The following is a 25966-nucleotide window of genomic DNA, read 5'->3' on the forward strand; positions in this document are numbered from 1 at the left end:
GGTACATATGCAGAACATGCAGGTTTGTCACATAGTTATACACCTGCCATGGTGGTTTGCTGCATCCATCACCCAGTCATCTACATTAAGTATTTCTTCTAATGTTATCCCTCCCCAAATCCCCCACCACCTGCTATCCCTCCCTTAGCTCCCCAACCCCCCAACAGGCCCCAGTGTGTCATGTTCCCGAGGGAGAAGTGTTTAAGCTTAATTTTATAGTTTCAGATTACCCATTCATCCATTCACTCATTCATTCATAAATAACCACTCTCAAGCGTCCTTCTTCTTCCTCAAAGGGAAGGAGTTCGGGCCAGGCACTAGAAAACAGCAACTATGTTTAATGAGCACCTCACTTAGTCCTCACCACCATCCCGTGAATTAGGTGTTATTGTTTATCATCATATTGTTGATAAGGTAGCTGAAACTCTGAAAAATCAATTGCCAATGATCATAAACCTTGTGAGGTAAGTGGTGAAGCCAAGAGTTGAGGCCAGATCTGCCTGACCATGGTGTCCTGATACACCTGAGAGTGTTGGGCAGAGGGAGTGAGGTGAGGAGGGGCCTTAGCATTCAGACTTACTGTGTGCTCTGATCCTTTAACCAGCTTGATTTTAGGTGATCAGCGGTGAACTGCTAGCAAGAAGTGAAGCTTACAAAAAACAAACTTGTCTCTAGTTTAATTCTTTATTTGAACATCAAATAGATTGAGAAAATTGTTTACAGGTGCTCGAGCATCCCGCTGGATTCTTTTTCAAAGTGCAAAAGAGGTTTACAAGTGTGTTTCATTAAACAAAGCAAAGCTGCGACAAAACTGAGAGTCACGTCAGTAATAGTATGCATCAGCAAAAGGGCATATTAATCCATCAAACACAATTTGGCATTTGAGCCTTTTCCCATAAAACAAGAGCTCTACACTGAAGAGTATGTAGTGCACAAAAGCATTGTTTATTACCTGTGAGAGAACATAAACCGGCATAATGTCACTTATTAATTCAAGTCTCTATAACCAATGACCTCTTTGTGAATGCAAAGGGGTCTGTGTCTCAGGCACCTGCTCATGGGACAACATGTTATTTCTAGGTTGCACAACTCTAAACACACACACTGACGATGGGGTTTGGAACATGGCAGCATTTACATATTTTAAAAGTTCAGGCACAATTGGATGCAAAAAAAAGAATAGAAATTTTTCTTGAATCTCAAAAGACAGTGCAAAATTGAAGTGCCATAATAGAGGCAGCAATTACTTAGAAAACAATTTTAAATGACTAAAAACGAGACCACACTTTAATTCAATTGGAAAGGAAATGCAGTTAGAAACAGAGCATAATAACGCTACTGAAAAGATGGATATTTGGGACCACAGTTCATTTGCTCCAGTTGAGAGTAAGTTTTCAGGGGATTAACCTGGCAATGGTGCAGAGTCATCTAGATCACCCTCCCAAGACCTGCACCAAAGAGAATGATGGTTGCCTTTTGAGTTACTGTATGACTCTATTTGCCTTTCACACAACTAGCTTCCCCAAGCAGATCTGCCTGTGAATATTAGACATGACTATGGTGTTACTGATCATTCCCAGTACCCACAGTCCCTCTCATCATTGGAAAGTATGAATAGGAAAGGATTTGTAATCAGTGTCATGCAGGGGAGGGAGTACTCTAAGCCAATGGCCTAAATCAATGGCCATCTCAACGTATAAGATTTCAAGATGAGACCACCTTAATGTGATCAAAAGTAAATTATCAGTAAGTCCCTTATTTGTTCAGCCCCCAAAAGGCATGGAATATGGCATGGTTCAACATAACTGTAAGGTTACTAGGGAAGTCAAATCAAAGACTGCACTTCCTTTAGGGGTTAGATTTTGCAACCTACACTGATAGAGTCTTCTCTTTGGATGACCTAGCCTCTCATAATTGCTGCATTGATGGCATTACAGAATCATTACAGCAAGCTAGGCAGTGGCTAAAAGAAACACAGACCACTAGCTATTCCTTGGACTTCACTGCTGATGTTCTTTCTTCTCTAGAACTGAAGCTGCCATTTTAGAAATGGCTGTAAATGGAGCTAGTTTATTTGTGGTGTCCAGGGCAGAAGTGGACTACTGAACCCTGGTGCACACCCAGGTGCCAGAATTAATTTGCCTCCAAATACTTTCAATATTCTTCTTATTGTATTTGCCATTCCCCAAATTCCTGAATCCACTTCCCCACCATACCCTGAGCCCCCAGATAAATCACATCTTTTAAATTTTAACTTGCCTCAGAGCGGGGGAAAGCAGAGGCAAGAGTTTTCTATCCTATTCCTACACCCAATACCAACATCAGCTGGAAAATATCTGCTGTCCATTAGTGGCACTTCAAGTAAGAATACAAAGAGATTTCCAAAGTTGCTGGAGACCCCTGGGCTAACATTTCAATCATCTGATGTTCTCTGCCCATTTCAAACATAGTAGTATCTTAACATGAATACAAACACATTAAATGAATAATGTAAAACCTTCCACTGTATAATTGTTTGGCTTTAGCTGGTATACATCATCTAGTCCTAGAAATTTTTTTTGTTTTATTTTAATTTTTTTAAAAGAAAATCTAAGTATAAACATTAAAAAGAACCCACTGACCCATTAGCTACTGTCCAAAAATATTACTACTGATATTTTGGTAAAAGCAAAATTAGCTGCCCTGAATAATTTTCCTTTTCAGGCATAATCTTTGCTACATTAAGATTGTCTGTCATTCAATATCCAACAATAGGCATATGGATTAGTGCTATTTTGTCTACTGTGGATACAAAAGTTGATATGAAATGTGACCTTCATTTAAATGAATAATCACCAGGCTTTAGGCATCAGTGACTGTATACATGACAAGGTAGCTTGAAAAGTATACAAAAAAACTAAATATTTTTCCTTGGCTTTTGCATGTTAACCCAGTCAAATTAAATCCAGAACAGAATTACTACATTCAATTGTCTGATAAACAAGCAATGTAATTTCAAAAAAATATATATTATACTATATAAGGTGCTTCTTAAACAAACTAAGGTGCTTCTTAAACGAACAGCAACAAAAGAATTATGTTCTTAAACTTATTCTTAACACAGATACATAAAATTGTCCCCAAATTTAAGTGCACGTAAAAACTTTTTTTTTCTTTTTTTTTCCTTTTTTTTTTTTTTTTTTTTTTTGCCTTCCCAGATTCTCAGTCCTTTGGTGATCACTTAACTGGACAATCAGAAACTAATAGAATCAACTTTTCCAAACAAGACATACCAAGAGAAGCCCTAGCAGCTCACCTGGGTCATTGGCTAACAAATATATCACCTCTTCAGAGGGTTTGAATTATAGACAATACAGTCACCCCGGAGAAAATCAAACATTCTTTTTTGTTAAGAAAAAGGAAGGAACCCATAATTGTGCTAGAGAAGCAAAGGCCCAGGGAAGGCTGCCCTGTGGCTGGAATGAGCCTTTCTTTTTTAGCCTATAGGTCAAAGGAAATTGAAGGAAATGAGCTAGCAGGGGAGGGAGCAATGGGGAGGGGAGACAGTGGGTATTTTCTTCTCAAAACCAAACCCTGATTTTGGATTAGCTCTGAACAACCAAGGGCATATGTAATCTGACCAGGACCCAGTCAGCCTGAGTAGTGACAGCAACAGTCCCCACCCTCCTCACCTGCCCCTGGGTGCTGGGCCAATTGTAGGAACACAGCTGTCTATGGCAGCTGTGACAGCTACTTCTTCCAATCAGGGCCACGCTGGGAAATGAAGAAGAGCTGGACTACCCCAGAGATCCCAGGGCAGCCCCAAAAGGCAATGCAGGGTCTGCAAGGAATGTTACTAGGTAGCTGCAGCCTGCGGCAGGGCCACCCTGAGCAAGTCCGGCTGTGCCTCAGAACTGTATCCAGTTTCTGCCCTGCTTTCCCTCTTGTTCTCTAGCAGCCACAGCGATCCTGCACACATACTGTTTGGCTCCATGCCCCAGGGCTAAATGCATCACCGGGGCCCCTGCTCCTTTAAACTACCTTTTACCCTCATCATGCGTCACCACAGTGAAAAGTCCACCCCTGTGTAAGGCACACACATGCCGGGAAGATCCAAGTACAGCGCCCACCAGAACAGGTCCTGAAGCTGACTTTACTGCAAGTTTAGGGGAGGAGGGCTTCCTTTTATAACACAAAAGTAAAAACAAAAAATCAAGAACTTATCCCTCATATAGGGAGACTTAACTAAGATCAACTTGCTGCTTTCCATAGGTCCATGGCAGGCACGAGTTAATGAACCCACGACTGGAAAGCCAGTGGCAGAGCTCTCAGCACATCTGAAGCTGCAGTGCATCAAGTTAAAATAGTCTTGTCTACTAGAGTATCTGCCTTCCATGTGTGCCTCTTGTATTCCCATAGGGGAAGTGAATTGAAAATCACCAGATACTCTGCTACGGCTATATAAAAGCTTTAAGGTGTACCACTTTCATGAAATGATGCATTGCCATAGGAATAAACGAGGATGCTAAAATAAACTCTTGACCTAGCTTTCTCCAAGTCGCCAATTAAAGGAGCCACTTTAAATTCTTTGCTCTGGCTTATTCTTACAGCCATTTAAAAAGTGCTTATCAGAGGCAAAATGACTGCTCTCCAGGCCTGGGTCTCTACAAGTAGCTTAAATGCACAGAGTCATCTGAGCCCCAACCCATAGACTGAGTTCAGCTGTGAAGAGCTACAGGAATCTTCACGCTTAGTAACGTAGCAAAGGGGGAAAGAGAGCTATTACGAAGATTTAGCCCTGGAATCCCTTTGGCTGTTCCCAACAGAAGACAAAAGATGTGCCACTAAGACCGGAGCAAGCAAATGAATGGCCACTCATCTAGAAAGCTGTTGGTGGTGGATGCATGCTGGAGTGTATGCAGGAGACAGAATTTGGCTAAAGTGGTGCATGATGAGGGTAAAATGCTGCAGGGGTTCTCTGAACCTTGCGGGGAACCGGTGAGCTCTCAGATTGTGGTGGGGAAACCCTCTGTCTCCCCTGTGATATAATACTTTTGCAAGGAATGCGATGAAGTAGAGCTGGCGGTGGCCAAGTGGCTTTGGTCCGTCTCCTCCATGGGCGCCCCTGTGCGGTTAGTGGGTGCGTGTAGGCGGTGGGCGTCCAGCATCTCCAGCAGCAGGTCGTAGAGGGGCACCACGTTCTTGCACTTCATGCTGTACAGATGTTCCATGCCTTTGTTACTGTGGGTGGGAAGACACAGAGAGGACCACTTTAGAGCCAACCCGAGCCCCAGGAGGGCTGAAATCCCTAGAAGGGGAAGGAAGAGGAACTCCCACGACATTTGGTAGCCAATGTTTCTTCCTGTTTAAAGACCCATTTTAGGATGGCAGCTGGGAAAGCTGAGGGCTTTCAGAGGCCCTGATCTGAAACTCATGGCTGTGTGGTTTTCATGTCCCACCTCCTACGAGGGCTGTCCCACCCTCACACTCTCCCTGCAGCCACTTTCAGGGTATTTGCTATGCAGGTGACTTCCGTGGCCTTCCGCAGCCTCAAATGAGATCCTATTCCCCTCTAATAGGATCCAAATGCCTTCAGATAGGATTGCCAGTGCATCTAAAATGAGAACGTGAGATTTCCAGCCAAGCAGGGGTGAGTATTTTAAATGTGGAAAGCAGTTCAAGATCAAGACAATCCCTTGTTAAATCTCTCGAGTTGCTTCCCATTTAACTCAGAATACAATCTAAATGTCTTTCCATGCTCTACCAGGCCCAAGTGGTCCAGCTTCCATCTACTTCTCCAAGCTCTTCCTGCCTGTCTCCTCTAACCCACTCTCCTTAGCCACACTGATTTTTGTGCTGCCCTTAAAAAACTAACCTCCCCCAAGACTTAGGGGATCTGCACTTGTTATTCCTACTTGGATGGGATGCATCCCCTTCCCATCTCCAAATGCCGCCTCCTCAGAAACGCCCACTGCTACTCAGTGGTAGCGGCCTCACGCCTCTGCAGTCTCAGCCTTCCTCTTTCACACTGTTCTGTTTTTCTCACCACACTTATTGCTACCTGAAATTCTTTTTATTTATTTGTGTCTATTCTCCCCACCTCTAAACACACACATGAACACACTCACACACTCCGTGAGAATTCCTGGAGAAGCAGGCTTTATCCTGCCCTCTGTCAAGCCTAAAACAGTGCCCAGAACTCGGTTAATGTTCAGGAAATGGGCACAGGGAAATGCAGGCAAATGGCATTCTCCTTTCCCTGCTCTCCTCCTCTGCTCTCCTCCGCTGGCCACAATTCTGCTGTCCCTACCACACTACTGGTGGTGGGAGTTGTGGGGAGAACAACTATTATCTAGCTTGAAATTTCAAAAGAATGTCTTAGAAAAATTTGTGTTTTTAGTAGGGGATAATTCAGCTCAGGTTGGAGACCTGCCATGAAAACACAACATCAAGGCTATTCAGGGCCTACAATATGATCTGAATTACTTGTTTAAGTGTTGCTTTTTAAATTTTTTTCATTTAAAATGCTGTAAAAGTTGAATGCCCCCTGGATCTGCCAGTGTCTTCCTCCCAAAACCTGATGATTCACATTTACAGTTGGATGAAATCTGGTATGAAATTCTCTGCATAGCAACATATGTCTGGGGCCAAGATTATTTAACAAAATAGGTTTCTGTGATTTAGATTGGCTGTAGTGAGGAACTGAAATATTGTTGTATATGTGTGTGTGTGTGTGTGTGTGAGAGAGAGAGAGAGAGAGAGAGAGACAGAGAGAAAGAGAAGGGGAGAGAGAGAGACAGAGACAGAGAGACAGAGAGAGGGTTCAAAGGTTTCGGCAGAATAACAACCTCTCTCCAGCTTTTCACACAATTTCAGCAGAAACTACAGAGCTTTCTCACTGCTACTGCCCTCTGCCAGACGTGGCCAGTAAAATCACCCAGGGTTGTATATTTAGTGCAGATTTACTTGGTATTAACTAACTAGGCTTGCTAATGCTGACAAGCAGTTAATGGATTTGAAAATTCAGCAATTCCTATCAACAAAAACATTCAACCACAATGCATTGAATCTACAATATCACTGAAATTCCTAGCTCAGAGTCAAAGCTAATATGTTTTCTTCCAGGGTAAGGTTATTCTCTCAGCCAGGGATTTTGGTATCTAATCCATTCATGGCTTCCCTCTCTATAATATTCATCAAAAGGAAAAGGAAAGACTGGAAGTGTATACTCTGAATGCAGTCACCTACTCTACCTGACAGCTGTGATTCCTTCGTCTGTTACACAGGGATCCTTGGGGAACCCTGAGAACAAAGATTGCAATCACCTTCTTACCAAGTAGAAGCCAAATTCACAAGGCACGGAAAAGCCTTCCATGAGTCATTTGTTCATTCATTCATTCCCTCATTTGTTTGTTCATTCACTCAGTAGTAATGTTGTGAGCATATACCATATATAAGTCTTCATATATGGCACTTTGAGTGATACAAAGAAAATAAGACACATCTATTTTCCCAAGAGCTAATAATTTTTTAAGGGTGTCTCTGGAAAGGGTGGTGCCCAGGACTTTAATGGAGCAAACTTCTTGCCATCTGAATCATGATCTCAAGATTTGAAAGTCCCTTAAAAATAATCAAATCCAACCTCCTTCAGACATCATAGGCCTTCTCTCATAGCCACTACGAGAAGGAATCTCTTTCATTCCTAGGGTCCTGGTGTAAGCCCAAGGTCATGTAGGCTTCATCACCCATGAATACATGTCCTTCTAATGATATCACTTGACATCATCGTTGTGGCTTCATCACCCATTGGTACTTGTCCTTCTAGTGTCATCACTTCCAATCATTATTGTGGCCCTGCTGGAGTCTGCAATAAAGAACCCACCAATCTCCCCATCTCTTCCCTGCAGGTGAGGTCTACTTATGAGAGTGGCATCCACTAAGCTTTTGGCTAGCCACATTGCAAAACAATGGAATGGAAATGAGTCCACTGTCACCTTTTGGCATAGATGCTATTTTCTCTGCTGATGTCCTTCCTTAGCTGTTACAGAAAATATTTGTTGAGTATTTCCTATGTGCTCTGCACCATGGTAGGTGATATTGGGTAAGCAAGCCAGACTGCAATGCTGGCTTACAGAGTTGTCATTCTAAATGGGCAGAACAATAGTAAAATGGGTAGAAACCACAGAGAAGAACAGGGTGTAAGTTCTAACTACTTCTTAAGGCTTAGGAGATGCTTCTGGCAAGGAGTGAGATCTGAGCTGTGATAGATTAGATTATTGCTCAGAAATATTCACTTCCCCAGCAACATGTCCAAGTTTGACTTTGGGCTTCCCACATGCTTGCTTGGCCAATGAAATGTCAGTGGATATGAGTTAAAGAGTAAAATGCATTTGCCCAAACAGGATCACTTTCTGGTACCCCTGCCGTTGCTATGAGAACATGTCCCAGCAAACATATGGGTACAAGGAGGATAGGAGATGTGAGACATGGAGCAGAGTCATCCTGGCCTCAAGCAGCTGCCTCCCAGATGTGTGAGTGAGCCTAGCTGAGGACAAGAGGGCTGCCCAACAATCTGAAGCCTGAAGAAGAACCTCCCAAGATGACTCATCCAGCAGTCAGCTATTATGGCTGGAGCTCAGACACGAGGAAGTCCTCATAAGCTAAGTGAGGGCTGAGTCATAAGGAGTAATACAAACACAGTGATAGGGTTTATACTTTAACCTAAAGGTAATGAGAAGCCACTGAAGGGTTTTAAGCAGGAGGATGACATCAGATTTTGTTCTAGAAGGATTACTCCAGACACATCGTGGCGTATGATCTAGAAAGGATCTAGATTAAAGGCGGGGATACATATTTGGTGGCTGGCAGAGAAGTCCAACAGAAATGGGGTTCAACAGATATGAAGGAGTTAACATTGACTCTCCGTGAGGCATCTGGCCCCAGGGTCTCTCATTTAGGATATCTGAGTATAAAAAGGGACCATAACGATGTGCCCAGTGTCTTCAGGGAATGTGTACGCTCACAGACTTCTCCTGATTGGCTTCCTCCTCCTGTTTGCATACCACACCCAATCCCTAGACCCCTGCCAGAAAGCACATGCTTTAAACCAAGCATAAGTATCACTTCCTCTATGCCTTCTCTGACACCTGCCCCATGACCCATGCAGATTTAAAATCTCTCTCTTCTGTCCTCCCATAGCATTTATGCTTATTCTGTACCAGGAACTGTCATAAGTACGTTCTCCATATGCAGGCACCAGTCCTTCCCGGTCAGCTTTCACATAGGTTTGGGAGCATGTTTTCTTTATGTCTCTTTTGTAGGAAGCCCGCAGATGCCTCACCTCATGTGCCTGATGTGGGAGAGGATGAGGAGGAGCTGGGCCAGCCGCCGGTGCTGCTGCTGCAGGGTCAGGCCTGCCTTGGCCATCAGGTGGATCAGAGTGTCTGTGATCTTGTCCAGGACTCGGTGGATATGGTCCTTCTCTTCCAGAGACTTCAGGGTGCTGGACAGAAATGTGTACACTCCTGAATGCGCAGAGAGAGAGTGAGAGAGAGAAGCTCAAAGAGGATGAGGTCTAGGAGACCCAGAGTGTTCATGGGATGTAATAATGAGCCAGTGCCCTTCCCTAGCACAGAAATCTAGCAATGGGGACGTCCTGGACCCATTTGAAACTGAGTTACAATGTAAAATTCCGAATGCATATGCAAGTCTCAGAGCACCAGAAAACCAAGGGGGGCTCCTTTGTGTGAGCCATGACCTACAAAGGGGCTGTTAGCCTTGGGACTGTCATGGCCACATGGGCCACACTTTTTCAGACAGGTCTGACACCAACATGAATTGTTCATGTAATGTAATTGACAGCCATGTGAGCAGCCACTGTTGTTCCTTTTCACATCAAGGAACTAAAGGGCAGAGAAAGTCAGCAACCTGCTGGGGAACTCGGATAGTAGGTAGGCAGAGCTTAGATGGAACACAATCTGCTGACTCCACATCTGGTAATGATAAAGGAGACGCTCTCTCGGGATATGTATGAAACTCGTGGTGAGAGTCAAGAGAATGATGAGCAATTGGCTAAGTGATTGGAAGGTGATTTTTCCAAGTAGGATTTCTGTTTTAGATCAAATTTGAAGTCTAAGCACTTTTCAGCCTCAGCAGAAAAGTGTATGACATGGATGGGTATAGGCCACCTTGAAAATCACTTTTTTACGGCCACATAAATTTTTCCTCTCTTGCTTGTTTTCTGAAATACATTCTGCTCCGTAGGCCACAGAGAGACCCAGGACAGAAAGTGAGACCATCACAGCGCCCGGTGCTTCTGGAAAGTAGTAGCCTCAAGCTAGAAAATAAGAGCCTACTTCTGAGATTGTATATGAGGTTGTGAGACAGAAGTTCTTTCCCCTAGCATTGCTAAACTGGGAGGCTGAGACTAGGGGGCTCTGAATGGCCCCCTTCCCAGCACATGGAACTCCTGTCTGCAGAAAGGAACCTACTGACAACAAGCAGAGGTGACACTGTGTGTAGTGGGGAGGGATAGAGGGGGGAGAGAGACAGAGAGAGAGAGAAGAGAAGAAAGATCCAGGTAGTAGGTAGTAGTCACAAGGTCTTAGTTCTTACATTTTTTTCATTTGACCTTTGATCTTTCATATAACCTTCCTAACACATGTATCAATGAATCCCCTTTTTGCTTAACATAATGTGAGTGGGATTTCTGTCGCCTGTAGCTGAAAAAATTCTATTACAAGCAGTTGTGACCTCAACCCAAGGGCAGGAAGAAAGTGAGTGACAATGAGGTGAGAAGTACTGAGAACAAGAGATGGGCAGAATGAAACAGGCTTTTTGGGGACTATAAGAATGCATTTTCTAACATTCCAGAAATAAGCTCCATCCTGCCTAACCACACCCCTTGCAGGGAGCAATGACAGTATTTTTTTTTCCAGATTATGTGTATTTATAGCAACACTTTTTTGGTCATACCACTATTCAGCCCATTGACCATCTCACAAATCTATTTCTTCTCCTGCCCTCTCCCCTTCCTCATTAGCACCTTTAAGAGCTAAATGCTCCCAAGTTTATCAATCCCTGACTTTATGGGGATAACATGGTGACAAGTTACTGCTCACGTAACAGTTCGTAGGTTGGGAATGGGAGAAACACCTACACAGAGGAACTCATAGTAAACAGAGTTGTAATTGCCCAGAATGGAAAATGGCTAAGCTTTAAAACAAACATAACAATAACAACAAAACCAGAATGGTTGGGATCTTGACTTCCACGTAGTTGAATAGGATTCAACTTCCGGTGCGGCTTCTGGTACCCTGGGGCACTCTGATCTAAAGCAAACAGCACAGAATGAGTAAGTAGCAGAGAGACAGCAGGCTAAGAAGGAAATTGTTGAATTACTTCACTTATATTCTATGTGGGCTGTTGGTAGAGAAAGAATGTGTCTGCCCGGCGCGGTGGCTCACGCCTGTAATCCCAGCACTTTGGGAGGCCGAGGCAGGTGGATCATGAGGTCAAGAGATCGAGACCATCCTGGTCAACATGGTGAAACCCCGTCTCTACTAAAAATACAAAAAATTAGCTGGGCATGGTGGTGCGTGCCTGTAATCCCAGCTACTCAGGAGGCTGAGGCAGGAGAATTGCCTGAACCCAGGAGGCAGAGGTTGCGGTGAGCCGAGATCGCGCCATTGCACTCCAGCCAGGGCAACGAGAGCGAAACTCCGTCTCAAAAAAAAAAAAAAAAGAATGTGTCTGTCAGAAAAATGGGCAAACATCCTGTGGCCGAGGTGTTGGCCTGGACATGGCAGACAGTAGAAAGTGTGCACTGGGGGTTGGGGCTGGGAGGGCCTCAGCTGACCTCCCCTCATCTCTGCCTCTCACAGTCCTCTGTGTCATCAAACACAGTGCAGCCTCACATCCGCTAGAGCCCCTGCCTCGGCTGGATATCCTAGGAACCTGCCCAAGCCACAGAGCTGACTTAGTCCAACTTGGCTGATGTACTTTCTACCAATTTCCTTTTTTATTCCCACCCAGGATGCCGGCCGCATTCACCAATAATCCCTTTCTTCTTCAAGGAAACCACATAACAGAGACTCAAACAGCTTGGATGTCCCTGCCTGGGAAGGTGAGACGTGTGTATCACTTCTCTTCTTATTGTTTGCACAGTGCGAAGGCACACCATGCTGGGACCTCAGCGACCCCGAGAGTCGGCATTTCTTTGTGATTTTGCCGGTGGAGGTCAAAGACATGGCACTCAGCTTCTGGGGAGTGACATTTTTTCTTGGGCTGCCAATGTTCCATCCGCCTTAAGGTGCATGTGGGTTCCTTTCTCCAGCATGCACTTACTGAGAACCTAGTATGTGCATGACTATGCTAAAGGTTCCAGGCCTTACTTCCTTTCAAGTGTTAATGTTTTAAGAGCAGATATTGCCTACAGAGAGAAGGTTCTTACACGGACTCTCAGGGTGCAGGCCATTTGCGAACAAGCCTGTTTTTCTAGTCCTGTTTTGGCATCAATACAGCGTATCATCTCATCCTTGTCAGCAGATGCTTCCTAGCTGTGCAAATATTCTGAGAAATAAAAATAGGGTCCTGTTGAAATACCAATAGTTGACAACAGCAGCCATCTTCTTTCTGGACTTTTCTGGCAAAATGCGGTCCATGTTTGCTGCCTGTTGCCCTTCAGGGCCCATTTGGGAGAAACAATAGAAATCCAGATTCCCAGAATGCTTCATGTGCTTTGGCAACCGCTGCTAAAGAGCAAGAGCAAAACAGGATGCTGGTAACTTCCACATCCCAGGTGGTCTCAGCCACCCTGGATGGCCACACCACTGTGCCCAGCAGCACAGAGCAAGTGAGCAGAGCGTGAGGGTCTTTGAAAATATTCTTGCAACAAGGCAGGCTGTTGCAGCTCTGGAGGCTGCTCCACATCCCCAAGATGGAAACAAATACAATCTACATGTCATTATCCAAGTCTTGAAATGCTGTCAGCAAGTCTGAGCTTCCAGGCATTCTGAATCTTGCAGCCAATAAGAAGGTATTTAGGAAGAGTCAGGGGAAATCAAGTGATACAAAAGAAAGGGGAGCGAAGCCACATGGATGCCCCCATGTACAAGACATCTCAACCCAGTCTCTTGCTCTCTCCCTCTCCTTCATAAGTCTGCTGTCCCTCACCTTCTCTCATTTTGCTAAGATTCTCTCTTCCTTTTCCTCTTTCCATCTCCACCCCAGAGGAATGCCCTTCTCCATTCCTCAGTGCTTTTCTAGATAACAGAGTCTTCCAGAATCTGGAGGAGGTGTGCTGTACACTGCAGTGCCCGTGCCCATGTGGCTGTGCCCAGAAGGAAGCCCTAGTAAAACCAGAGGTCCCCTTGCCATGATCCTCCATGGGGGGTACATCTAAGTGTCCTGGAGAAGTGAGAGGTGCTGATGCCTATGGCTTACTAGATGCTTGAGGACAAACTCTTCAAGCCAGGCCTGACTTTCTTTCTGTTTCTGAAGGAAGGATGTGACAGCAGACTCTGAGAGAGTCCTTCAGTCTATCACAGCTTGATCAAAAAAAGAATGACTCCAAGGAAAAAGTGAAGAAAATTCTTCAAGTCACAGTTTAAGTAGTCTGTACTGGAAAGCTGCCACTTGGCTTGGAGGAGGAGGGGCCTTCAGCATTCACACAGGTCTTAGGGATGAGTCACACGTCAGCCTTTCGCCTTTTGGGTGCTCCGCTGGGGACTCATTCTATAACCTAATAGCGCGTTTGCTCAAAAGTGCCACTGAAGCTGCCGGTCCGATGAACACCACATTTGTTGTATGCTTCTCCTATGATTGTGGTTCTTCCTGGGAGTGGCACTGTCCTGAACAGGGTGTTTGGGCAGCCTGAGGCTGCTGCTGTCACTTTGTGGGAGGGGCTCTACTGGATGTTCTACAATATGCAAGGCAGTTCCAAACAGTGAAGGATTTGTTCCAGTTCCTATACCTCTCAAATGCCCTACTGAACTAAATCTACTACAGATAAAAATCTATAGTGGGTGGGTGCAGTGGCTCATGCCTGCAATCCCAACACTTTGGGAGGCTGAGGTGGGTGGATCACTTGAGGTGAGGAGTTCAAGGCCAGCCTGGTCAACATGGTGAAACCTCGTCTCTACTAAAAATACAAAAATTATCCAGGTGTGGTGTCAGGTGCCTGTAATCCTAGCTACTCGGGAGGCTGAGGCAGGAGAATCACTTGAACCCAGGAGGTGGAGGTTACAGTGAGCTGAGATCACACCACTGCACTCCAGCCTGGGCGACAGAGAGAGACTCCATCTCAAAAAAAAAAAAAAAAGTAGTGGAAAGTTTTGAAAAGCTTTCAAATGGCTGTACCCAAAAGGTCCAGAATATTGAATTGGTTATAGAGAAGGAAGTTTAAATGGAATATGTTATTTCCAAATTATTAAATAGCTTATTCACTTTACACAAGTTGGCAATTCAATGTATTATGTCAGCTTTTCAACCACGCATTTAATTGAAATGATTTCAGTGCAGTTGTACAGGTACTACAGAAACAACACAATTGGATGTCAGTATGTAGAGAGGAGATGTAAGACTCTACCAAATAAACGTAGAGCCAACAATTATAAAATAGTACGCATCAATGAAATAGTTATTGCCTCCTGTATGTTTTAAAATAAATTTGTAACATGATAAGAAATCCATTTTTGTGAAATGCGCATATTAAAATTATTTTGAGGTTTGTATCTTTCTGTTTTACATTGACATTGTCTCCAGAGTTTTCCTACACACTTCTTGATAGCCTCTGATATGTTTTACTGTTATTTTTTCCAATCTATCTTGTCTTCTCCACTGCTTATCCAAAGGATATATTCTCCAAGGTCTTATTAAGTTCTAGAGACTGAATATTTGCGTTGAATGTAGTGGGATATTAAGTTAAGAAAAATGTTTCTATCTACTTTGGCACTTTTTCATCTCATAACAAAGAGAATCACTTTGACAATACACTTATAATAAAGCCCGACTCATCTGCAAAATTACTTGTCCATTTTCTACTTTTCTTTTACTTTCGCAGTCTTTGAATTTTCTTGGCATGTGTTTTAGCTCATTTTCTATTACTTATAACAGAATACCTGAAACTGGGTAATTTACAAAGGAAGGAATTCATTCCTTACAGTGAAGGCGGCTGAGAAGTCAAAGGTAAAGGGGCCACATCTGTGAGGGCTTTCTTTCTGGTGGGCACTCTGCAGAGTTCCGAGGTGGCATCACATGGCAAGGGGGCTGAGTGTGCTAGCACAGGTCTCTCCTCCTTCTCTTATAAAGCTACCAGTCCCACTCCCGGGATACTTCGTTAATCCATCAACCCATTATTCCGTGAATGGGTTCAACTACTCATGAGCGCAGAACCTCCAAGAACCAATCACCTTTTAAAGGTCCCACTTCTCAATACTGCCACATTGGAGATTAAATTTCAACATGAGTCTTGGAAATGACAAACATTCAGACCACAGCAGCATATTTTTCCTCATCGATTTTAGTTTTCTCTCCTTTTATCATACACAAATAGGTTGGTTAGTTTTCTCAATCTGGTGTCTGTCTCTTGCTCTGCTTTTTCATATGCCTGTACTTCTTGCACAAAAAGCCTTCTGATCATCTTTTCATACCCAAACATTCATTGTAAATACATATAAGTATTTCATTACTTTATTACGTTTTCTACTTTAGTCAAGCTTGGGCATCGGCATTGAAATGTCATTTTATTTATGACATTTATGTCATTTTATTTTAGTATAGTTTAATATTATTTCTCCTTTATATGATGGCTATCAAATTACATTATTTTTTAAATTATATGTACAGGCAAATTATTACCTCTTTGTTTCATTTAAGAGTAGACAAAGGAATATGTATGTTTTATTAGACTAGTAGTTTGTTACTGGCAATTCAAGGAGATTTTTCTTTTAATATTTATGGTTCTCAAACTTGGCTGTCTCCAGAATCTCCTGTGGAGTTTTACAAGGTCTAGCTGCCAGGTTTCATCCAAACCTGATGATTGGAAGCTGAGGATGAGCCCTGATACCTGTGCTTAAAAAAAACTCTCTGTTCACAGCCAGGACGGCGAATCACGTGACTGTCTTAGCTTCTTTATATTGTGGCTACTAAAATGTAAAATCTTGAAAACATGGAATGTATCTTTGTTTTGTGAAAAGAGCCCTATATGATGCCACAATGACTTAAGAGGATGACTTATCCATGGATATCCTTGCTCCTCTGTGCCCATTCTGCCTTTCTGGCTGGACTGGTTAGAATGGAGGTAACTCTTAGGATGACCTTGGAAGCCACCCATTCCTGATGGCAGAGCTCTCACCTGCCTTAGTCCCTGAGTGACCACATGAGAGAGGGTTATGACATTAACCCGTTCATGGACTCAGCATTGCTAAGCAAACAAGAAATAAACTTCTAGGTGTTTGAGCTATTATACATTTTGTAGCCTGTTTGTTATAGTAGGCATCCTACTCTGATGCAAGATAAGAAGTATTTTATGCCTTACTGATAGGAAAGTGAATACATTTGTATAAAGAGAATAAAGCCAGAGGAATGTTTTGTATACCTCCCTTTGTTGCCATTTCCTACATTCTTAAGGCTTTAGGTTGCAAAGTTTACTTAGAAATCATTACTCTTCCCTAATGCCAATACTGTCCACACTTTGTAATGGAAACCCCGATCTAAATTCTAGAACTACCTAGTCATCCCCCATCATGCTAGCCCTTCATTCTGAATACTAACATACTTCATAGCAACCAATTTGTTCAAAGAATCAAGGGGCAAGCCTAAGACACTTGAATGTTTAGTTTGATACGTTTTAAAGCCCTCAACATTACTAAAGACTTCAAATAGATTGCTCTATGACATAGAGGAAATAACTTCTTATTATGTGAATTGAACAAAGAGATTACTACTGTGGGAAATATTTGTTCATAGATAGGAAACTTCCATCCTTCTACTGATATGTAATTGTTTACCTGAAAGGTGAAGAGCCTGCTCATAACCCAACCCCTGAGCAAATCTGTATTGTTAGACTACTGTGTATAAGACCATACACTCATTGAAGTCCTCTCTAAGCGGTCTAAAAGAAAGATGACAGTGAAGATGAGTGTTTCTGCTGGAACCCAGCAAGGGAATATGGCAGTGCTGTTCATTTGGTACTGCTATATACCCACTTGACACAGGTGACTACATAACCAACCATAGGCCTTTCTTTCAGTGACATTTTTTAACTTGGTAACATTTTTTAGTGAAATCTACTAGATGTTCCAGAAAGTAAATACTTGGTGCACCAACACATTCATGGTGAAACCGATGAACTGATTCAGTTGACTTGAGAAAAAATCTTAAATATGCACTTTTTAAAAAGAATTTAATGTCTCACTTTTAAATATATAGTCTCAGTTTTTAAATTTTCTAATAAATATTATCCTAGACTTATATTTTTTAGAACAAAGCCATTACAGATCTATATGTTCCTTAGGAGGCTTCTTTTCATTAGTTATATATGTAATATATTTTAAAACAGCCAGGGTTCCAGATTTCCTATGCCACAGTCAATTACTATCTTTCCAAGATCAGAAAGAAGATGCTCTAATGTCACACTTGGAAAATGTACAGTTCATCTATTGCAGAGGAGTTTGCACAAGGGTCCACGTGGAACTTATGGTCCCAGTGGGCTGACCTGGTCTCAGAGGCTTTGAGAGTTTCCTTTTTTCCCAGAAAACATAGATCAAAACATCCTGGATACATTTGTTCCTCTAGATTCCACCCTTTCTTGTCTGATATTTCAACAATGATTAAGCCACAATACAGAGCAGGAAGGAACTCTTACACACTGGGGAAGGTTGTATTTTCCAAGATTGACCACAAGAGTATCTCCTATCCACAAACTTTTCAACAAGGTGATGTTGGCACTCTTCCCACAGAGATATGGGATCTGAGCCTTCTCCCTTGAAACTGAGTGAGCTCATGACTCACTTGTAGTCAATAGAATGGGCTGAAAGTGACACATTGCTTCAGACATTATGAAGATGAGACAAGCCATTCCCTCTATGTCTTATCCAAATTTATGATTAATAAATTGCTGATCATAACTTTTTCTAGCTGTTAAGTTCAGGAGTAATTAATTGCACAGCAGCAATCAGCAGCAGTAACCAGAACACACCTAGATACCCTTTTTTTTTTTTTTTTTTTTTTTTTTGAGACACAGGGCCTTGCTCTGTCACCCAGGCTGGAGTGCAGCGGTGTGATCATGGCTCACTGCAGCCTCAAACTCCAGCACTCAAGCAATCCTCCCACCTCAGCCTCCCAAGTAGCTGGGTCTATAGGCACACACCATCATACCCAGCTATACCTAGACATCTATGGCAGACACTTTGGGAGGAAAGTGATCCAGAAGAGGAAGATAGGAGATTTGACTCCTGGCCTGATACACCAAGAGATGGAATAGAATTTCAGTGCTTCCTGCCCCATGTTATGAACTCTGCCTGCCAATGCCCCAGCATAGCCCTCATCCATGCAGTGGTAAAGGTTTGAGTGCATCTATCAGCTATGGTGTGAAGTTAATGGTTTTCACAGGAGACCTTCAGCCCTAACCACCACCCAGTGATTATCAAAACACATGGATCATCCCCTAACTGGCAACCCAAAAGATCTGTACTCTGGTTTCTCACCATGGAATAAATGACTTTGAATTCTCAGTTGCACAATCCCTGCCAAAATCCTAGTTGTGAGAAATAGACTTTGTAGAATTTTGTCTGAAAAAGAGTTTTTATGTTCAATAGCTGGTCTTTTTTTAATTAAAAGCCTGTGAACCTTATAATAAAATGTGTGATTTTTGTTTTGGCCAGGCAAAGAAAATTTAGAGCCGAACTTGTGATCCATCCTGGGAACTCTGGAGATAGACTTCCATGTGTGTGTTAGTTGGTTTCCACACTGCTGATAAAGACATGCCTAAGACTGGAAAGCAAAGGAGGTTTAATTGGACTTATAGTACCACATGACTGGGGAGGCCTCAAAATGGCCTCCTGCCATGGCAGGAGGTGAAAGGCACTTCTTACATGGCAATGGCAAGACAAAAAGGAGTGCAAAAGCGGAAACCCCTGATAAAACCATCAGATCTCGTGAGACTTATTCACTACCACAAGAACAGTACAGGGGAAACTGCCCTCATGATTCAAATTATTTCCCACTGGGTTCCTCCCACAACACTTGGGAATTATGGGAGTATAATTCAAGATGAGATTTGGGTGGGGACACAGAGCCAAACATTATCATTCCACCCCTGGCCGCTCCGAATCTCATGTCCTCAGATTTCAAAAGCAATCGTGTCTTCCCAACAGTTCCCCAAAGTCCTAACTCAAAGTCCTAACTCAGCATTAACCCAAAAGTTCACAGTCCAAAGTCTCATCTGAGACAAGACAAGCCCCTTCTGCCTATGAGCCTGTAAAATCAAAACCAAGCTAGTTACTTCCTAGATACAATGGGGGTACAGGCATTGGATAAATACAGCCATTCCAAATGGGAGACATTGGCCCAAACAAAGAAGTTACAGGGCCCATGCAAGTCTAAAATTCAGCAGGGCAAATTCTAAAGCTTCAAAATGATCTCCTTTGACTCCATGTCTCACATCCAGGACATGCTAATACAAGTTCCCATACCCTTGGGTAGCTCTGCCCTGTGGCTTTACAGGGTATAGCCAGCCCCACCTTCACTCTGACTGCTTTCACAGGTTGACATTGAGTGTCTGTGACTTTTCCATGCACTTGGTACAAGCTGTCAGTGGATCTACCATTCTGGAGTCTGGAGGACAGTGGCCCTCCTCTCATAGCTCCACTAGGCAGTGCCCCAGTAGAGACTCTGTGTGGGGACTCCAACCCCACATTTTTCTTTCTCATTTTCCTAACAGAGGTTCTCCATGAAGGCCCCACCCCTGCAGCAAACTTTTGCCTGGGCATCCAGGCATTTCCATACATCTACTGAAAACTAGGTGGAGATTCTTCTATGTAACCACAGGCTCAACACCACATGAAAGCTGCCAAAGTTTGGGGCTTGAACCATCTGAAACCATGGGCTGAGCTGTACCTTGGCCCCTTTTAGCAATGGCTCAAGTGGCTGAGACACAGGGCACCAAGTTATTAAGCTGCACACAGCATGGGGACCTTGGGACTGGTCCATGAAACCATTTTTTTTCCTCCTAAGCTCCTGGGTCTGTGATGGGAGGAGCTGCCATTAAGACCTATGACGTGCCCTGGAGACATTTTCCACATTGTCTTGGGGATTAACATTCAGCTTCTTGTTACTTACACAAATTTCTGCAGCCAGCTTGAATTTCTCCTCAAAAAAATGGGGTTTTCTTTTCTACTGCATCATCAGACTGCAAATTTTCTGAACTTTTATGCTGTTTCCCTTTTAAAATGGAGTGATTTTAACACCCAAGTCATCTTTTGAATGTTTTGCTGCTTAGAAATTTCTTTTGCCAGATACCCAAAATCATCTCACTCAAGTTCAAAGTGCCACAAATCTCTAGGGCAGGGGCAAATGTCACCAGTCTCTTTGCTAAAACATAACAAGAGTCATCTTTGCTCCACTTTCCAACAAGTTCCTCATCCCCACCTGAGACCACCCTAGCCTGGACCATATGGTTCATATCACTATCAGCATTTTTGTCAAGGCCATTTAACAAGTTTCTAGGAGATTCAAAACTTTCCCTCATTTTCCTGTCTTCTTCTTAGCCCTCTAAACTGCTCCAACGTCTGCCTAATACCCAGTTCCAAAGTTGCTTCCACATTTTCAGGTATCTTTTCAGCAACACCCCACTCATGGTACCAATTTACTATATTAGTTCATTTTCATGCTGCTGATAAAGACATATCTGAGACAGGGAAGAAAAAGAGGTTTAATTGGATTTACACTTCCACATGGCTGGGGAGGGCTCAGAATCATGGCAGGAGGAGAAAGGCACTTCTTACATGGTGGTGGCAAGAGAAAAAAATGAAGAAGATGCAAAAGCAGAAACCCCTGATAAAACTGCCTGATCTCATGAGAATTATTCACTATAATGAGAGCAGTATGGACAAAACCACCCCCAAGTTATCTCCCATTGGGTCCTTCCCACAACATGTGGGAATTATGGGAGTACAATTCAAGATGAGAGTTGAGTGGGGACACAGAGCCAAACCATATCAGTGTGCTAATCTGACTCCTGGATTTATTATTTTCTTCAGATTGTCCTCAGTTTATGATTTTGTCAAATTTTGGTTTGCTCCTTTGCACCACATAGGGGTAAGGCATTTCAAAGTCTCTGTGGAATAGGTAATATACAAATAAAATCATGAAAATGACACCCCCTTCATCCTTGCCAAATCAATGAACAATGTTAATGTGAACAGAATTGTTTATAAAACATCATTAAATACCTATCTGACTCTTAGACTCAAATCCAGAAAAAAAAATGACATACAATCTGAGTATATATAATTGGCCGATGTGCCCACATCCATATCACCCTGAAATGAACAGCCTGCTTAACAGTCTGCAATGCTTTGCACCAGCCACTAATAAATGACAGTAATGTAATCTTGGCTCTGATTTGCAAATTTATCTCATGAGCCAGAAACCTTCAAATATATTTTCTCCCTTTTTCCTAGGCTAGAATTGAAATGGCTTAGAGTTCTCTCTGATTATTTTGAAAAAGAAACTAGTGTTGAAAGTTCCTAGTTTTGAGAGTTGAGTGAGCATGTGGATGGGACATGTTCATTAGGTGTATTGTTTCTATCATTCTAAGTGAGCACTATGTGAATGAAAACTGTGTTGAAAAATGTCACACGATTGTTTATAACAGGTTTATCTCATTTGTTCTTAAGGAGAATTAGTTTATGTTACATTGTAAAAATTGAGGCACAGAATTCCAGAATTAAGATTATCAATTAGTTCAGTGGTCTTTAAACCATTTTGAGAGTTAAAAACCCCTTTTAAAACAAACAGAAAGGTGAACTCATGTAAAGACCTCATATGCAATCTGGATGAGGTTAAACTTCTGATTAAAGCAAGAGAAACATTGTGGGGTGGGGGCACCAGAGCCCATTCACTCCGACTTTCCCTCACTATCCTGCGCACCTATCCTCTGGTGACCCCACAGCTTCTTCCAAAATACTTGGCTTCAGCAGAATAAAGTGTAAAAGCCACTGATCTCCAGAGAATAAGAAAACAAGTCACAAATTGGGAGAAAATATTTGCAAAAGACATACCTGATAAATGACTGTTATCAGTCATTTACAAAAAACTTTAAAAATATACAAAAATATACAAAAAGCTTTTAAAACTCAACAATAAGAACATAAACAACCTGATTAAAAAATGGACCAAACACTTTAACAGATACCTCACCACAGAAAATATGAAGATGGCAAATCAGCATATGAAAAGATGCTCTATGCTACATTATCAGAGAAATACAAATCAAAACAAAATGAGATACACAATACACCCATTAGAATGGTTGAAATCCAGAACATTGACAACAACAAATGCTGATGAGAATGTGGAGCAAAGGAACTCTCACTTATTTCTTGATGGAAATGGAAAATGGTACAGCCACTTTGGAAGATGGTTTGGCAGTTTCCTACAAAACTAAACATACTCTTACTATACAATCCAGCAATTAATGCTCCTAAGTGTTTATTGGAAAGCATTGAAAATGTGTATCTACACAATTACCTGCACATGGGTGTTTATAGCAGCTTTATTCATAATTGCCAAAACTTGGATGCAACCAACATATCCTTTAGTAGGTGAATGTATTAACAAAGTGTGTATAATCCAGACAATGGAGTAGTATTCAGTGAAGAAATGAGTTCTCAAGCCATTGAAAGACATGGAAGGGACCTTAAATGCATATCACTGAGTGAAAGAAGTCATTCTGAAAAGGCTACAAACCTTATGATTCCAAATATATGACATTCTGGAGAAGGCAAAACTATGGAGACAGTAAAAAGATCAGTAGTTACCAGGAGTGGGTGGAGGGAGGAATGAATAGGAGGAGCACAGAGGATTTTTAGGGCAATGAAATTATTCTGTATGATATTACAATGGTGCATACATTTGTCAAAAGCCATAGAGTGCCCAACACCAGTGTAAACTATGCACTTTGGGTGATGATAATGTGTCAATGTAGGTTCATCAGCTGTAACCAATGTATCTCTCTGGGTGGATGCTGACAGTGAGGGACATTGTGTATGTGTGGGGGCAGGGAACATACAGGAACTTTCTGTACTTGCCACTCAGCTTCACTGAAAATCTAAATCCATTCTAAAAAATAAAGTCTTTAAAAATAAAATAAATAAATTTGAATTAAAAAAATGAAAAACACTGATTCAGTACAATTACTGGGAAATTGTAGGAAACGGAGGCTAAAGGAAGTGAAGGAGGTGGGGCTGCAGATGTTATAACTGTGGGGGGACCTTGAGGCAGGGCCACTAGCCTGGACTTGCCTGAGGTCAGCCAGTTGGTAAATAAGTGTCATAGCTGGAACTAGAACCCAAACAGCCCTCACTTCTGGCCCAGTGCTCAAAAGCTACACAAAGAATTTCCTAACTTCAAGGTTTGTGAGAAACTAGAAATGAATGCCAAAGGACTCGCCTCCAGAGATATTTGAGAAAACTAATAATTTTCCTGGAATGATTTAGAAACAATTCTGCATTTCAAAACAGGGTACAGGATGATGTGGAGAAAAGAAGGAGTGGCAGTGAATTGGCTCCTTCTAAGAGTCTCTTTAAGTAACGATTTTCACCAAAATGTTGACAATGATTACTCTTGTGGGGTGAAATTATGATTTCTCAGGACATTATTTTGCTTGGTGGCTTTTCCATATTTTCCAAGTTCTCTGCCTTGGTCATGCATTTCTTGCGTAATTTGGTGGAGGAAAATGCTATTAAAAATACAAAAATCAAAGTCCCTTTCATTCCTATTATTTCATGAGCTTCATCAATACCTTGACTGTTGAGAGGGAAATATGGCTGATGAACGAATACTCCAAAAATAAAAAAAAAGGAGTTTGCTGTACGGGATATTATGTATTACTATTTTCATAATATTTCTATCATCCTTAAGGCTGCTCACATTTCTAGAACTCTTCAAGGCTTGTAGTTTTAGCAGGAAGTGGAGCTAACAAATTTGTAACTAAAGAGTCTGTGAATATTTTCTTAGTTGGAAATACCTCTGACATGTCATCACTAGCCCGAGCTACGATTTTGAAGAATAAATAAATGTCCCCTGCCAGTCCCCTCTTGACATTCATGCATAGCTGTCCTCGGAGCTGATTGCCTGTTCCAACCTGGACCATGAAGCCCAAGCATCTGCTTTCTGTTGCAGAGAATCTGGAGAGTAGACTGCATTTGGTTCATTGGGCCTTAGTGGGATTAGACAGGGCACTGTCTGAACCAGCAGCTCCTTGATCACCAGAGAAAGACACAGGCTGAGAGATAGCATAGTCCACGTTCAGCAGCTTCCTTCAAGCTCATTCCATGCTAGGAAAGGACATGTCAATCACAAAAAGTAAACGAAGTCTTTGGAAGAAGTTGTCTGCCCTTAGAAAAGTTTTTAGATACACTCGGCCGGGTATGGTGGCTCATGCCTATAATCCCAGCACTTTGGGAGGCTGAGGCAGGCAGATCACCTGAGGTCAGGAGTTTGAGACTAGCCTGATCAACATGGAGAAACCCCATCTCTACTAAAAATACAAATTAGCCGGTTGTGAGGGTGCGTGCCTGTAATCCCACATACTCGGGAGGCTGAGGCAGGAGAATCGCTTGAATCTGGGAGACAGAGGTTGCAGTGAGCTGAGATCACACCATTGCACTCAGTCGGGGCAACAAGAACGAAACTCCATCTCAAAAAAAGAAAAAAAGAGAGAGAGAGATATACTCACAGCAAATCAACTCTTATCTTTCTTTTTGCAAATACTGCTTTTTAAAAAAATCAGTGGCAAAGGGTCCAAAACAGAGAGTAAGACATAAAATGCCAGTGCTTTGGGAACTCAGACTGCCTGGAGTAAGCAGTTCATCAGCATTTTGTCTGTGCAAGTCACAAAACTTAAAATGAACATAACAAGCACCTATACAGATACTAAAATGAAGAAAGTTTTCTGAGAGAAGATAATTTGTTTCAAAAGGAGATGTTTATAATAGAATCTATGTAGAAATTCCTGACTGTGGCTCTTTTAGAGCAGAGGGCAGTGGCTGACGGCGAGGAGGCAGGGGAGCTGTCTGCTCTCTATGACTCGCCTCTGTCTCATGGGCCACTTTGCATGGTAAGGTTACATTCATGTGAGTGCTTTCATACACTCTTGGCAAAAGTGTAAACTGATAAAGTTTCCTGGGGCAGTTTGGAATGTGTATCAAGAGCAGGCAATATGTATTAAGAGCCTTAAAAATGTTTGTACCCTTTTCACTAGCAAGTCAATTTCTAGCAACATATACAAAGTAACAATGAAAAGTGAGCAAAAGATGTATGAAAAGAATGCAAAACAAGCATTATTTATAATCCTAAAAGAGAAATCACTTATGTGTTTAACAGTATCAGATTTGTTGAATAAATCATGTTGTATTTTCATGACTGATTATACAGTTATTTAAAATCTTATTTTAAAAGAAAGTACGTTATATAATCCGAATTGGAATATGTAAATATAAATATGAATATATATATATACACAGTATGGATGGAAAAGAAAACAGTACCTAACATAAATTGTTAAAGTAGATATTGTTCTAAGAGCTAACTTGTATTAACAATAACTCTATGAAATAGGCACTATCATAATCTCCACCTCATGGGGAAGGAAACAGAAGCACAAAGGGTTTCAGCAACTTGTTAAAGTCAGACAGCTAAGAAATAGCAGAAAGGGATTTGATCTTGGACTCGAAGTCCCTCGTTCTTAACCCTTCACTCTTCG

General features: G+C 42.2%; 1 protein-coding gene across 7 annotated transcripts in view; it reads right to left on the reverse strand.

Annotated features, from left to right (window-relative positions):
- Positions 1-665: 665 nt before the first annotated feature.
- Positions 666-25966, reverse strand: part of ESR1 (estrogen receptor 1) — a 399499-nt gene continuing 374198 nt past the window's right edge. For 2 of the 7 annotated variants that reach the window (XM_032258791.1, XM_032258793.1), the window contains exons 9-10: positions 9320-9503; positions 4986-5220 (exon numbers count right to left, since the gene is read on the reverse strand). In XM_032258791.1, the coding sequence (XP_032114682.1) occupies positions 4986-5220; positions 9320-9503 (419 nt within the window). The other 5 variants (XM_032258792.1, XM_032258794.1, XM_032258796.1 and 2 more) reach the window with 5 other exon arrangements.

The sequence above is a fragment of the Sapajus apella genome, unplaced genomic scaffold, assembly GCF_009761245.1.
Source record: "Sapajus apella isolate SASKATOON/1434 unplaced genomic scaffold, GSC_monkey_1.0 scaffold105, whole genome shotgun sequence".
Classification (NCBI taxonomy): Eukaryota; Metazoa; Chordata; class Mammalia; order Primates; family Cebidae; genus Sapajus; species Sapajus apella.